At 51.5% G+C, this 16,443-nt stretch overlaps 1 protein-coding gene across 1 annotated transcript; it reads right to left on the bottom strand.

Moving 5' to 3' along the window:
• Positions 1-1,149: 1,149 nt before the first annotated feature.
• PAX4 (paired box 4) lies at positions 1,150-15,896 on the bottom strand. Its single transcript, XM_068972422.1, is given in 12 exon segments — positions 1,150-1,180; positions 5,549-5,601; positions 5,603-5,669; positions 6,002-6,132; positions 6,378-6,433; positions 6,967-7,036; positions 7,380-7,462; positions 7,648-7,773; positions 8,345-8,420; positions 8,744-8,959; positions 9,216-9,346; positions 15,872-15,896. Coding segments are annotated over 12 exon segments (1,065 nt in total).
• Between the last annotated feature and the right edge of the window lie 547 nt (positions 15,897-16,443).

Below are 16,443 nucleotides of genomic sequence, written 5' to 3' on the forward strand. Positions count from 1 at the left end.
GGCACAAGACCCAGTGCCATCTCTGCTTCCTCCCTTGTGTTCCCTTCACCAAACCCTGAAAATTCCAGTATTTCATTGGCAGAGCCTCTTGAGTGCTTCAGTTCAGTCACTCAGTTGTGTCCGACTCTGCGACGCCATGGACCACAAGCATGCCAGGCCTCCCTGTCCATCACCAACTCCCAGAGTCCACCCAAACTCATGTCCATTGAGTCAGTGATACCATCCAACCGTCTCATCTTCTGTCGCCCCCTTCTCCTCCTGCCTTCAATCTTTCCCAGCATCAGGGTCTTTTCAAACGAGTCATCTCTTTGCATCAGGTGGTCAAAGTATTGGAGTTTCAGCTTCAACATCATCCTTCCAATGAGCACCCAGGACTGATCTCCTTTCGGATGGACTGGTTGGATCTCCTTGCAGTCCAAGGGCCTCTCAAGAGTCTTCTCCAACATCATAGTTCAAAAGCATTAATTCTTTAGTGCTCAGCTTTCTTTATAGTCCAACTCTCACATCCATACATGACTACTGGAAAAACCATAGCCTTGACTAGATGGACCTTTGTTGGCAAAGTGATGTCTCTGCTTTTTAATATGCTGTCTAGATTGGTCCTAGCTTGCTCCTTAGTAATTACCATAATTACTGGCACAATTGTGTGGCAGGTTTTCCACCAAGAGCCTGCAGTGCAAAGGGCTCCCCAGCCACCAGGCCCATCCCTACCTGATCTCTTCTCCACCGTAAGTCCACTTTTCTAAGCTGCTGCCTCCATTCCAGCTTTCCCTGCTCCTAACTCTTCAGGGTACCTCACTCCTCTTAGCCCTGTCCCTTCACAATCATCCTCTCTTTCCTGGCTTGGGAAGTCAGGAGGGTGTTGTAGAGATTCAGTTTTAATATTATATAGACCTGGAACCAAAACCAGCAAGGCGTGGTCCTTACTAGCTTTGTAACCCCAGGGAAATTGCTCTAACATTTCTAAGCCTTGGTTTCCTTATCTGTAAAATAGGGATAATGTCTGCTTCATAGGGTGGTCTGAGGGGTCAGTGACTGTATGCCTCTAGATAGAGATCCCATATTCATTCACTCTTTTCCTTCATCTTTTATTGATTTTCTACATAAACCCTTTAATTGTGGCAAACTGGAAAACAAAAGGAAATCCCACTAAGTCGTTTCCTTATCTATTCCATGAAGGCTTTGGATTGCACTAGATTTCTCTTCCCAGGCCTGACATTCTAGTAGACATTCCATCAAAGTGGTTAAGTGTTCATTTCTGGACTCAGAGCTGGGTTCTAATTTGATGCTTATTAGAAAACTGGTTGTTTGACCTTGGGCCAATGAACTTCTCAAAGTCTGTTTCTTGAGGTGGAATGGGAATATAGTGTGACTCTCGTGGGATTATTAGGTTACATGAGCTGATGACAGTGAAATGCTTAGTAAACAGCTTGGTGCCTTGCACACCCTCACGCCATCAGATGTCTTCCTCAAGTCAGTTTGAATTCTTAGGAAGTCTAACCTGTTGGTTCTAGTCTCCCTGTAAATTCTGGTGGTATTTTGCACCATTCATTGCATTTTTCAAAATCACTTCTACTGCTCTTTCCTATAAACTAACCTCTCCTCTGTCCCTGTGGCCCTTCCTCAAGAAAGGAACAAATGACTTTATCTTCTCTCTTCCCACTGGGTCTCACCAGGTTTTTTCCTAAATGGTAGAAATCAGCAAATGACCAACTGAAGGTTTCTGTTTCCTCTTTCCTCCCCAGGTCAACAGGATGCCACCTACCGAAATCCAAATCTTCCAGGAGAAACTACTACACTAAACCAAACAGGAGCCCCAGAGTCAAGATCCATGAGAAGAATATCTGTAACACAACTTTTCCTACCCAGTTTAGCAAAACACCTGTTTCGAGCAAAAATACATCACCAACGGCCACCCCCAAGACCCTGGTGTGCATCTGGCTTGAGAGCAGAGGTGTGAATGAGGGTGGCAACTGAGGCTCCAGGCCACTCCAAGTGGTGTCCAGAAGAGGGGAGACCAGATGGTACCCTATTCTTCTGCCGATTCTCTCCATCCCCTCCAGAAGCACTAGACATTCCCAGAGATCCCATGAGGAATAAGGAGTCACAGCCAAGATATGACTAGATGTCCTTCTGGTTTAGGACAAAGGAAGGATTATTAATCCTATAGGTACAAGGTAGTCATAATGACAGTTTATGCATACATAGCCCACTCTCCCTCCACAGCTGGCCAACCGTCCCACCATATCATTTCCTTTTGATCCAGTCAGTAGGATGCAAAATGTATTTTCTCCATCACTGCCCACCGTTTACAGGGAGCTGAAGTGATTTGCCCATGACTGGGACTTCTGATGCAATTCTTCAATTAGAGTAGACCCTGATGCCCAGGAGTCTTTCCATCAAAACAGAGCTTCCAAAATGGGTGTCTTTCTTGCACTGTCTTCATAACCTTGGCCCTTAGTGGCATATCATCTGCCCCATTAATGCCTTTCTTGACACAGGCTCTTAAGTACATTAATTTAGAAAGGGATATTTTAATCACTATCATAAAATGGAAGGCCAGAATCACTTGCCATGAGCAGAAGTGAAGTGCAAGTTGCTCAGTTGTGTCCAACTCTTTGCGACCCCATGACTTTACAGTCCATGGAATTCTCCAGGCCAGAATACTGGAGTGGGTAGCCTTTCCCTTCTCCAGGGGAAGTTCCCAACCCAGGGATTGAACCCAGGTCTCCTACATTGCAGGCGGATTCTTTACCAGCTGAGCCACAGGGAAGTCCAAGAATACTGGAGTGGGTAGCCTATCCCTTCTCCAGTGGATCTTCCCAACCCAGGAATCGAACTGAGGTCTCCTGCATTGCAGGTGGATTCTTTACCAACTGAGCTATCAAGGAAGCCATGAGTAGAAAGTGACCATAAAAACGAATATACTGAAGACAAAAAAAAAAAAAAAATACAATGAAACCAAAGTGATGCCATACATTTTAGTTAGATTTCCCCTCCTTGACCAAGGTTCAGAGCCTGAAGCTCCCTGTCCCTCTGTTTAAAAAAAAAAAAAAAGATTAACAAGTGTTACAGAGGGGCTACAGAGTAGAACCAAAATGAAAATTTTCTCTTTGATGCAATCAGAATTGAAAGGGAGTGGAAAAGGGAATAATCTGACCTCATTGCTAACTCAGTATTATATAAAGCAGCATCCAGACAGCTTCTCAAACACTCTCAAAGCCTGAGCCCTACTGCATCATCCCACAACGAGGGCCTGGCTTTTAAGTTTATTGAGAAGAGAAGCTGAAACCAGAATCTGAGAGTTTCTGCTTGGGTAGAGGAAAGTGATGTCAAGTTTCTGTAAGTATGTTTTTCCTCAAGAAATATGAAAGAATTTTGTAAACATTTTAATGCAATAAGAGAAGGTTGCAAACACTAAGGACCAGGGTATCTCCTTTCCTAGAAAATGTTAAGAATAGGCCAGAGATGTGTGGAATACAGTCTTCAGAGATAAGACTTTGGGAGTCATTTAACACAGAATCTCTTCTTCAGCCTTCCCTAATACATGTAGTCAGACACACAGGAATGTATGTGCCCAGGGGCACATGCATGCACATGCACACATGCACACACACACACACAGATGTGCATGCATGCTTTTATGCTCCCCACAAGTGGCCATCCTCAGCTTGAATGTGCTCAGCCATGGGGCTTCAGCTGCCAGCTGCTTCCGTTGCTGAGGTCAGTTTGGTCACTGAAGTGAATGGCACAATCTGTCACCTCACAAAACCTTGCCCATCTCCCTGGGCCGTCTGTCCAGTGGGGCCCCAGCTTGAGAGGAGAGAAGCAGAGCAGAGGCAGGTCATGCTCTGTTATCCTTGGAATTTCATGGTAGAACTGTGCTGGCACAGGGAGCTCTCTGTGCTGATGGAAATGTTCTATAACATTTATTGTCCAACACAGTAGCCACAGGCACACGTGACTACTTCCCAGGTGATTTAGTGGGTAAAGAATCCACCTGCTAATGCAGGAGATGCAGAAGACTCAGGTTCAGTCCCTGGGTCCAGAAGATCCCCTGGAGGAGGGCATGGCAACCCGCTCCAGTGCTCTTGCCTGGAGAATCCCATGGACAGAGGAGCCTGGTGGGCTACAGTCCATAGGGTCCCAAAGAGTCAGATACAGCAGTCGGGGTTATCAGTGGAACCTCAATACAGCTTTCCTTATCCCTTGCATGGCCCAAGGAAGCCCTCAGCTGCCAGCGACACCTCCTGTTTTGCACGACCAGGACCCCTGCCCCCAGGCTGCATCTTGAACAACTTCAGGGGGAGCCATTCACACAGTACACCAGGAGGATGGCGCTTCCTGGAAGCGACTGAGCGTGCACACGGCGTGAGTGAGGAGCTGAATTCTTCATTTTGTTTCATTTTAATCACTTTAGTAGCCACATGTGGTTGGTGGCTACTTTTACTGGCAGCACAGCTCTAGAGTATTTGATGATAAAGAGACTTATTGAAGGATAACTTCAGGACCAGTACCCGTCGCAGATGGAAGTAAATAAACTCTGTCCTGACCCTCACTTTGCACCATCATCATTCCATCCCCATCTCTTCAAAATCGAAAGAATTTGGAGAGATGAGCCCACCCCTCACTCCAAATATCCCCTCCATCACTTTCCTCCGTGTCCCTCTCTTTTCTTACATCCCTAGGTTTCTCAGGAGGAGCCTGGAGATTTCTCTCTAGGGAGACAAAATTGAGACGATTTGGAACTTACAGAAAAGAAGAAGCAGGCAAACATGCTCCAGGAGCTCATATAAAGGGGGGAGCAGAATATAAAAAGGGCATTTCCGCTCCATTTGCAGCTGTGCAGAAAATACATATGCAGTTAAGGAGTTCATATGTCTCTTAGATTAAGGAATTATTAGATGTGGTCATGGTGTTGTGGTTATATAAGAAAACTTCCCTTATTTTTTGGAGATGCATGCTGGAGGACTCAGGGGTGACTCATGGCCATCCCAGGCCATGAGGTGCTGTCAGTATCTGCACGTGTGCATATGTGTGGGTATATGAGCACCAAAACACCAAGGCAGATACCTATACATACATGTGCAGATACATACATACATACATACAGAGATTTGATAGATTGGATGGATAGACAGTAGCTAGATTCATAGATTATAAACACATAAATATATCAGATGATAGCTAGCTAGAGACACATTTTCATAGATAGATATTTAGATAGACAGAGGGCAAACTGTTTATAATTGTTAAATATAGGGATGGGATTATGAGTACTCACTTTAAAAACACGATGGACAACAGAACTACTGCCAGTTTTAAAAATGTTTTTATTACTGCCAACTGGAAGACTCGTAAGGCCAATGAGACATGTGGGTGGGCACAGCCTCTCCACTCAGGTGACACACAAGAGGGGCAAGTTCCGCAGACAAGGAGGAGACACAGGATGGAGGAGGGGCAGTGCTCCGCTTGGACAGGTGGGGTCATATCCTCCCCACCACATCTCCTTTCCACACTGAGCCTCCTTCCTCATCCCAGACCTCACAGTGGGGAGCCAGGCCAGTGCAAGGCCTGATGGGCACCAAGACTGGCGATGGGGGCAGAGGAAGGAAGGGCAAGGATGGCAAAGCAGGACAGAGTCCAGGGAGCTCAGCTGTGGGGGGCAGGTAGCCTGCAGGGATGAAGAGACTTTGAGATTGGGCTTGTTGTTGGCACCCCAGCCCTCCAAGTCACTGATGGGGAGAGAAGCAGATGTTGGCTCTTTACCCTGGATATATACACTCAGATCCCAATCCCGCCCCGTCTTCCTGCTACAGCCATCAATGGTAGTATACACTCAGGGGTGCTAGTCTCCCCAACTCTGTGGGCCATGCAAGGAATGAGGAAAGCTGTATTGAGGTTCCACTGATAACCCCGACTGGAGATCAGGCCTTCTGGTGGGTCAAGGAGTTGGTTTGCCCTCCCCACACCCTGCCGGAGTGCGGCCTGGCACGGATTCTTACCCCAGCAGGACTGGAGACAGGCTTGTGGTGGGGTGTCACTCAGACACCCCTCAGATGCTGTCCCCCAGCACAGTGGATAGCTGGAGGGACCCATGGATTCCAGGGTAGGTAGGACTGCCGTGGACTGCTTGGAAAGCAAGAGGAAGCCCTCAGCTGCCAGCGACACCTCCTGTTTTGCACGACCAGGACCCCTGCCCCCAGGCTGTATCTTGAACAACTTCAGGGGGAGCCATTCACACCGTACACTAGGAGGATGGCGCTTCCTGGAAGCATGCACTGTGGGGGCCAGGGGCACCGAGAATTCTAGCTCAGGCCTCCACTGCGAATGGGAAGAGCCTTCCCGGTTCACAAACTCCCCCTCCTCCTGGATACCTGTGCAGAGAAGATTCCTGGGGAGGCACGTGGTACAGTCAGACCTCGGGAACCACCTACAAGGTAAGGGAGAATCCACTCAGCAGGAGGAACAAGGGTCTGAGAAGCAGGGGGTGGTGGTGAGAGGCAGGGGAAGTTTTAGGAAAGGCAATGACTTCTGGCAGGGGTGGAAGGGGGTGGATGCTACAGCCCTAAACTGCCTCCTCCCCAAAGCGGGGTTTTAAAAGACTGGGGAATAAGGATTAATTTCCAGGGATGATAAATCAGGGGCTGTGCAGCCCTGAAGAGCAAGGATTATGTGTGTCCAGCATCCAATACAAGATCTGATGCGTGGGATGTGCCAAGTAAATGTTCAGTGGCTGGAGAGATGGAAGGAAAGATAGGTGGATGGATGAATGGATGGAAAGATAGGTGGGTGAATGGATGGAGGGAAGGAAGGGAAAGGTGAGTGGATGGATGGATAGATGGACGAATGGAAGGGAAGGAAGGAAGGGAAATATGAATGGATGGAAGGAAGGAAAGGGAAGAAAGAAGTAAGTAAGAGAAAGGTGAGTGGATGGATGAGTGGATGTATGGGCTGAGAAATCACCTGGAAACTGCATCTCCCATTTGAGCTTCTCTTGTCGGCGCCATTTGGCCCTTCGGTTGGAAAACCAGATCTGAGGGAGGGCAGAACCATGCAGCAGACTGTGCGCTCCAGGGCCCAGCACCTACCGTTCTCACCCACGTGTTCCTGACCTGGACTCAGAGAGCAGACCCTTCCCCAGACTCGACCTCCCCGCTTCCTGCTCTGGCCTTTGCTCTCTGACCCCTTCCTCAGCACCAAGGCGTGGAGAGGGAGGAGGCGAGAGCAATCAGCAGCAGGGGAACATGGAGGGGCTTGTCTCATTTCTGCTCCAAACAAGCCGGTCTCCACCTTCCCACCCCCTTCTCCCAAAGCCTGCCTGGCCCAGACTCTCTGCCCCTGGGGCCTGTGCATGCTGTGCAGCAGGACTCACTCACCCTCACCGTGTCCTCGGGCAGACAGGTGGCTGCAGCCAGTTTCCCACGGGCCACTGAATCAGGGTACTGCCCACGCTGGAATTCTGCAGAGATGGAGGCTCACACAGCAAGGGCACAGGGAGCGGGACAAGGCCTGCCTCCCCCTCAGCAACACCCCCTCCCAACTCCTACCCCGCCTGGCACAACCCTGAACTGCCTCCTCCTGGAGGCAGGGCCACCTGCAGCCTCCAGCGCTCAGCCATGGCCCACATCCACCCAGCCCCGGCACCTTTCTCCAGCGCCTCAGCTTGGCCTGGGGAAAAGATCGTCCGATTCCGGTGGCCAGTTCCTGGGTGGGGACCCCGGGGAGCCTCAGAGTCACTAGGCGGAGTTCGAGGAATTGGACCCAAACCGGCTGCAAAGGGAGACAGGAGCGGGAGCGGGTTTGCAACAGCGACTCCTCCAGGGCTGTGGGGCCGGGGCAGTGTGGCTAAAGAGAGGAACCGCGCTGCTGGGACATCCACCAGGACTCGGGGGTTGCTGCAGGGGCACTGGGTGAGGTGCACACTCCATACCGTTGTGGGCGCATGCTTAGTATTTGGAGGGAGACAGCTGCAAGGTTTGGTCCAGGCTTGTGTGACCACCGCCGCATATCAAAAGTGGTCTGAGAGGCTGTGATCGAGGCAGGGAGAAGATGTGGAAGCCCCAGTCCTGCCTCCTCCTCAACAGATCCTGTGAACCTAGGGGCCTAGGGAGCTGGTCTCTGTTCCAGGACCTGCCAACACCTAGCTAGTGACCTTGGGTAAGTCACTTCCCTTCCTCTGAGCCTCCATCCTCTCCTGCCAGGAGAGAATAAGACCCCCTGCCAGGCCCTCTCAGTTGTCTTATGGTGAAGGTGATGCAAGAAAGAACAAGAAAGGAATGTGAGAACTGTAAGATGCTTATGTGTAGCTCTGATCATCCCCGGAGGCAGCTCCAAGACCCACCTGGCAACCTGAGATGTATCCAGGGAGGTCTCCGGTCCTCCTGCAATGCCCGCAGGACTCGGTTGATGGAGGAGACCTGAGGATGTGGGGTCTTGAGTAGGAAGACGGTGCACAGAGCCGGGGGTGCTACCTAAAGATGTTTCCCCAACATCCTCTCTCTCTCTCTGTCCCAGCCAACACCTTACTTCCAAGGGCAGCCTCCTCTCACTCCCCATACTTTCTTCATCTCACCTGTCTCACCACTTTTCAGAAGAGAAACTTCTGGGTCAGAAGAGAGCCCAGGAGCCCTGCCCCCAGCCTCGGAGGCCCCACTGCCAAGTAAGCAGGAATCTACTTCTGCCTCCCCAGACAGCCTGTCTGCGGCTCCAGTTCTGGTTCTGGGGAGGGGAGGGCACTTACACTGGGAGTCTTGTCCTGGGTGCAAAGCCCCTCTGCACAGAGCTGGCGTTGGATCTCCCAGGCGAAGAGGGCCGGGCACTCCCCCTTGAGCTGGGCGATTCGTGCCACCACTGGCGGCGTGGCCAAGCGTGGCTTGCTTCCCCCAATCCCCTTGGGCTCCAAGACACCTGTGCGATAGTAACGGCCTAGGATCTTGCTCACACAGCCATTAGATACCTGCATCAGGTGAGAGGCAGAGACAGGTAAGGCGTAATGGCCAGAGGAGGAGTGTCCCTGGGACAGAGGAAGCTACAAAGCCACAGAGTGGAGTCCAGCCCCATGTTCAGAAGTCTGAAGCTCCCTATCCCAGCCCTCAGGGGAGCAGCCCAAGCCCAAAGGCCCTCCCAGTCTGCACCAGCTCCGGACTTGCCTTAAAGGGCCTCCTCTCCCCGCTTCTTGTCCCCATCACTGGGTGAAGAGCCCAGCATCCTACCTTGAGGCTCCGGGAGATGTCACAGGGCCGCATCCCGCTGACAGCTAGCCGCACAATCTGTTGCCGGGTATCCAGGGGCAGGGGCCGACCATTCACAAAGAGCCCCCCTAGCTGGTTCACACTACTGATCCCTAGGAGGGAGAAAGAGGCATCCAACCCAGCAGCTCCCCTCTCTCCGGTCCACCTGTGGCCAGGATGACCCTCCTGGGAGAGGGTTACCCCTCCAGCCTGCCTTCCCACCATAGAGAAAATCCTCTCCCCAAGGGATGGGCCCTCTTCTGCTCACAGGGTCCCCCACACATGCCACTTTCTCTGGGAGCTGGCTCATGGGTGAATCTTTGCTCCTTGGCCATAGGCACTGGCCCTCCTGAGCTTACGGACACAGGGTGGAACAGAGAGACTGTCTGGACTGAGCACCCTTACAACGCTGGCCAAGGGCACATGAAACCACATGGATGGAAGCAGAACCTTGAGCCATTTCTGCCCTCCTTTTGCTACCCTGTCCTTCCAGCTTCTCTCGGGTGTCTTACCATCCTGTGGCATGCTCCAGGCTGAGCTTCCTCTCAAAGGACAGGCACTGGGAAGAGTAGGGAGGGGAGTTTCTCCTGGGAGGTCCTTCTTTGTTCTTGGGGCTGAGCCTACAATAATCCAGGGGTCTTTGGGTGGAATCTCTTGCTTGGAATGATCTTGGGACAGGGTTTTGTGATAGAGGATAAGGTTTCTAAAATTTGCCGGTAGATTGGTTACAAAGATTCAAATTCATTTTACTAAACCTTTGAATTAAAACATCACAGAGCTAGGGGACTTCCCTCGCAGTCCAGTGGTTAAGACGCAGCACTTCCGGTGTGCAGGTTGGATCCCTGGTCGAGGAGCTAAGATCCCTCAAAAGCCTTATCAGCCCCCAGGAGGTGATACACTTGGGGCAAGAGTCCCGCCTCCTAAGCTCAGGAGGGTCTGCCCAGCCAGGGAGAGCACCAGGGACCACAGATCCCCATCACCCTGGTCCAGGGCTGGAAACCACATTCAAGGTTCTGCCAGCAGTCTTATGCAGGTTATGTTCTCCAAACCACCAGCCAGAAAGCTTCCTTCAGAGCACCTCATGGGAGGGTCTTGCTCTGTGTTTTATGCTCACCAGGAAGGTCTGAGGAGACACCAGGGCTCAGCTCTACCCCCAGGCACTGAAGCTCAGGCCCCACCCACTGGAAGTAGAGATAAGCAAGCCTGAAGTCTCCCAGAAGACACCTCTCTTGACACCTTCTAACCCACTGGGGTTGTTGTTTCCTGTTAACTCTGGAGAGTTCTAGATCTCATACTCTCAGAGGTCAGCTCTCCAGGGCCACTCATTCCTTGAATTACCATTTACTGAAAGGATGTTGAAGGGAGGGAGGGAGAAGCAGGAGAGGGCTGTCTCTGAGCTGCACAGATGCCAAGGTGAGCATGAGAGAGTCTCTGGGCAGCTAGGGACAAAGGTCATGAGCCACCATGTCTGTCTTGCTTCTAACAGCTAGATATGGCAGTTGAAGCCACCTGCTTTCATGCCTGGACCCCTGGCAGGTCTGGGGGTCACCCCAGAGAATAGCTTATGCTTGGATCTTTCCTGTAATAACCATCTCAACTTAGTTAACTAATCTGCAATTATTTACTGAACATGGTATTAATCATGAGTACACAGCTGGTTGTTCAGGATGAAGGGGGTAAAATGGAAAAGGACAAGGCTTTTGCTCTCCAAGAGATCACAGAGCAGCCAGGAAGAGGAGACTGGTGCTGGGGAGAAGACAATGAGCTCAGGAGGGACCTGAGGAACTCAGGGACGGAGACAGCTTTCACTCACTCCTCTCTAGACAGAGAGAGACACGTTCCCCTACAAGCTCTCATCTCTCCAAGAGTCAGGAAGGCAGGCAGAGGTTTCTCCAGACAGAAAACCGAGGGACAAATTGGGGTTCTCGCAAATAAGAGGCTACCCAGGGAGTAATTTTAGTTCAGGGATGTTTAGAAGCCAGTCCCTCCTCAGAAGCTGACATTTCCAGCTTCTAATCCTGAGGCTCTCTTTCTCTGCCTCCACCCCTGCCACCATGAATGCAACGGAGAAAAGAAAGTCAGTCCGGGAACTTAAAGGGCTGTGTCAAAAGCTCAGAAAATCAGCCAAGCCCTGAATCCTTGAAAGGACTCTGTACCCCGCTCAGTGACTAGGGCTCAAGAGGAGCTGTGGGGGCTCAGGTTCGATATCCAAACCTAAAATCCCCCCAACTCAAAATAGTAACCCATTCCCAGTCACTGCACCACACATTTCCAACATTCATATTGACTTGTCTGAGGAGAGAACCGGTCCTTACAAGATGGGAGAGCAGGAGAGGGGGCTGAAGGGGCAGGAAGAGGTGGCTGCAGAGACAAAGGAGGGGAGAGGTTGGCTTGGCCACACAAAGACATGGAGCCAGCCTGGAAGGCAGAGCAGACAATGAGCCGGAGGTGAGCTACCTGTGTGGAGGCACTGAGGTGAGAGCTTCAACGCTTCAGGAGTCTCAGGCTCCTGATCCGGGCTCCTGAGACCCCTGCAGTCTCCAGGGAGGGTGCTGGTCTGGTCCTGGTAACAGTCTCCTCTCTGTTTCTGCTTCAGTCCTGCCAGGGGGTCCAGAGCTACAGAGAGCCCGGTGATCGGGAGCAGAGGGCAGCCTTCTGGGAGCAGCCAGTGATGTCACAGGCCATGAGCAGAGGAGAGAGGAGGAGGGAAGTGTGCATGGGGCTGACTGACGCTGGCCCTGAGTCAGGGCGAACCACAGCCAATGACCCACTGTGTCCTTTCACTGGAAGTCCTCGGAGCCCATGTTGCCCCCACCTGCCAGCCTGAAGCAGGGCCAGAGCCAGTCTCACCCAGGGCGCCCAGCCCCTGAGCAAACCCACTCAGGGGCCAGCACTCCTGAACTGAATGAGGAATAAGGAAGATGGGGGAATTTCAGACTGTCTACAAGTCTTCAGATGCTCAGAAGCCCAAACGTGACTTCCAGAACCACAGGCACAGCCTCCCACCCAGAATGCACTTTTGGGTTCTGAGTCAACTCCTGAGTCCTGTGTTGGTTGAAAAGATAAATGGGTACATAGACCAACACCTAAATACTGGCCACGTTGGCCCATGAATCTCTCAGAGAATGAGGTATGTGTAGAAAAGAGTGTCACATGGCACCAGTTCTGCCCGAGTGTCCTAACCAAACTTCCAGTTGGCTCCTTGACGGAGGTGATGCCCAGGATGAGTCTTGCTTAGAAACTGGGGGACCCCGGGATTCAAAACACTGTCAACAGGGTTGATGGAGGGAATAAGCCTCTGAGGGGAGTTAGGTTGCAGGTGGGGTATCTATCCATTTCTAGACTTATCAGGCTCCATTCCACTAAGGATATGGTGGTTTTAGACTCTAAATTATGAATGACACTCCTGTTCCCACCGTGGACACCACAGGGTGCCCGGATCATTGTTGGGGTGGAAGGCCCAGCAGCTGGAAAGGAGACAAAGTCCCCAGCGCATGGAAGCTCTGCTGCCACCTCCCGCATGGGCAGATCTCTTGTGAAGGAGGCAGCATGGAAAGCTCTTCGGGTCCATCCCATACTTTGGATTCTGAGAGACCCTCTCAGAAGTCAGGCTGGAAGTAAGCAGGGTGTGGAGATCTAAGACTAGGTTTCACTGGTAAATGCTTTGGTTCTGGGGGGACAGGGGCATGGATGTCATGGTTGATCCTAGGGTTGGGAACTCATTCTCAAGACAGAGCCAAAAGTATCACAGAAGTGGGTTTTCTCCCTTACCCTGATACTTACTCCCCTCCTTTTCCAGCCTCCTCAGGCTAGTCCAGAGCTCTGGGCAGACTGCAGCAGGTAGTTTCAGCACCAGGGGCAGGACAGCAGGTGCCCTCGTGGCTATAGAGCCAGTTCACTCCCAGGGCAGCTGGGGCTGTTGGTCCCAATACTCAGCCACGCCTGGGTGAGAGGAGGAAGGCATGTGGTACCCCTGATCGCAGTCCTCTTTTCCTGCCTTCTCTCTTCCCCTTTATTTGCCCCTGCATCTGGGGACCAAAGGCTCCATGTCCGGACCCACTATTCCCATGGACAGCTGTGTGCGGGTGGAGAGAGGGGTGTCAGGAGGAGCAGGGACAAGACCTGGCAGATGGTGGAGGCAGTGATTTCCCCCATAAACTACCCTCTACCCCCGCCTTTACAACACACCCTTGGGTCTGAACAAACAGAGGCTTTCGACCCAGAGGTGATGGTGGGAGGGAAAAGAGAGGAAGGGGAGCCTAGCCAGCCCAAAGGCTCAGCCACTCAGCCCTCTGCCCAAAGCGCCAGACTGTTTGAGGAGCAAATATCTGCCTTCACTGTCTGACTCTCTCAGCTGCCCCCACCGGGCTTGGGGCTAATTGTCCCTCATTAGCTGGGCCCAAGCCCCAGGCTGCTGCCAGCCCCCGCCATCTGCTCACAATTATACATTAACTCAGAGGTCTTGCCACCCGCCAGCCCGACTGTGCGCCCCTCTCCAGGCCAGCCGTGGCCATTCCTGATTGTCCCTCGCCCTGTTATAGAGCCCAAACCACTGGCTTCTACTGCCCTCGGGGGCCCCTGGTATAAAGCCCTGAAGCTGTGGGAAAAGACCAGTCCTCAGGTGAAGCGGCTGGAGTTCCCCTGCCTTCCTCATGGGGCCAGCAGACGAGACAAGCCCATGCGTAAAGCTGGAGAGGGCAGGGCGCAGCCGGAGCTGAAACCGGAGGCTTTGCCCTGACTCCTCACCCTGGGCTTTGGGCACTCAGTGGAGGTGGCGACGCCAGCTCCAGGCTATTGCTATCCCTCCCTGTGGCCCCTCCTAGTAAGCTGTAGGGTTCTGGCTCCTAACTTTCCTCTCTCCAGAGAGCCCCATTTCCTGCCAGTCCTCAGCTTTCCAGAGCGCACTGGCCACCTCGCCAAAACCGCTCTCTGGCAGCACACGCCTCCGAGCTGAAATTCATCGTAGTTTCCTGGCCACAAAAATGTGGGGAATCTTCAAGTTCCTTGGATATTCCTAAGCTTAGTCCTGAAGCTGAAACTCCCGCCACTGCCATCCCTGCTCTCCCAGACCAGGCCTGGGAGACCCTGCTTTTCTGCAAATCCCAGCACTTTTCTGGCGGGTGTCTGAAACACTGGCTACTCAGCTCCCTCCCTCTGAATGTGCCAGGGAGAGTGAAGAGCACTTCCTCTCAACTGGGGATACAGAAAACACCCCCTTTTCCTTCTTTTTTCACCAGGAGTGCCTAACCTCTGCGCTTCTCAGGACTAGGCTTTGCCGGGCAGGGTGGGGAGCCTGCACTTTCCTAGACAACCCTTAGCAGAGCTGGGGGAGTTAGAACCAAGGACTCCAGGAGGCCAGGCAAGGAAACTAGCGGTGCTGGGGCGAGGGCAGCAAGGAAGAGCCCAGCCCAAAGCTGTCAGGTCCGGCCCCATGCACCTGAGACCACAGACGCCAAGTCACATGTGGGGAATACTTTCTGGGTCTGCAGGCACGCTAGCCCTGCCCAATGGGGAAGGGGCAGTGTCCTGACTGGAGCTTTCAGACCTGCCTGCTGACCCAAAGTTTCATCTGTTTCTCTAGGATGGCCAGCTCTGAGCTCCACAAAGCTTCCCCACTCCAGTGAAGAATCTGGGGAAACAGATAGTGGTCCATTTTTTAAAATGCATTTTATTTTAATAAGCTTTATTTTTTAGGACAGTCTTAGGTTTACAGAGAAACTCCAAAGAGAGTTTTCATATACCCCACCCACTGTTTCCCCTGTTATGTTATGTAAGATTAAATATGATCTTACATCAGTATTTGTTATAATTAGTGAACCAATGAGGAAAGGGCTTCCCTGGTGGCTCAGAAGGTAAAGAATCCCCCTGCAATGTAGGAGACCCAGGTTTCATCCCTGAGTCAGCGAAGATCTGCTGGAGAAGGGAATGGCTACCCCTTCCAGTATTCTTGCCCAGAGAATCCCCATGGACAGAGGAGCCTGGTGGGCTACGGTCCATGGTGTCCAAAGAGTAAGACACGACTGAGCAACTAACACTCATTGATAATTAAAATCCATGCTTCATTTTAGAGTTCCTCAGTCTTTCCCCTAACATCCTCTTTTTGGTTTCAGGACGCCATCCTGGACACTACATTTAGTTACCAGGTATTCTGAGGCTCTTCTTGGCTATAACAATTTCTTAGATTTCCTTGTTTTTGATAACTTTGGAAATTTTGAGGAGTCAGGTGTTTTACAGAACATTTCTCAGCTGTGATTTGTCTGATGTTTTCTTCATGATTAGACTGGGCTTATGGGTTTTGTAGTTCAAACAGTAAAGAATCTGCCTGCAATGCAGGAGACTTGGGTTTGATCCCTGGGTCAGGAAAATCCCCTGGAGAAGAGAATGGCAATCTACCCCAGTATTCTTGCCTGGAGAATCCCCATGGACAGAAGAGCCTGGCGGGCTACAGTCCATGGGGGTGCAAAAAGTTGGACATATCTGAGTGACTAGCACACGCGCGTGCGCGCGCACACACACACACGCACACATACACACACACACACACACACACACACACACAGGTTTTGAGGAAGAAGATCCGAAAAGGTGAAGTGCCATTCCCATCACATCCCATCACAGCACATGTCAAAATGACTCACCTCTGTTGATGTTGACCTTGATCATGTTGCTGAGGTAGTGTATATTAGGTTTCCCCACTGAAATTACTCTTTTCCCCTCCTTTCTATACGGCACTTTTCTGCAGGAAGTCCTGTGTATAAGGCACCCTTAAGAGTGAGAAGTTATACTTCACCTGCTTGAGGGTGATTACATTGATTTTGGATTTCTTATGCCCCAGAGATTTTTTTACTTCTCTCCCATTTATCTGGGGCTTCCCAGGTTCGTTGTTGTTCAGTCACCAAGGCCTAGTCATGTCAGACTCTCTGTGACCCCATGAACTGCAGCACGCCAGGTGACGTGGTGTTAAAGAACCTGCCTGTCAATACAGGAGACGAAGGTTCAGTCCCTGGGTTGGGAAGATCCCCTGGAGTGGGAAATGGCAACCCACTCCAGTATTCTTCTCTGGGAAATCCCATGGACAGAGACTGGTGGGCTGCAGGCCCTGGGATCGCAGAGTCGGACACGACTGAGTGACTGAACACATGGCACACACAACCACTTGTTTGTTCACTAATTTATGTCTATCAATATGGACTATGGATACTAATGTTAT

Source organism: Capricornis sumatraensis, chromosome 5, assembly GCF_032405125.1.
Source record: "Capricornis sumatraensis isolate serow.1 chromosome 5, serow.2, whole genome shotgun sequence".
Classification (NCBI taxonomy): Eukaryota; Metazoa; Chordata; class Mammalia; order Artiodactyla; family Bovidae; genus Capricornis; species Capricornis sumatraensis.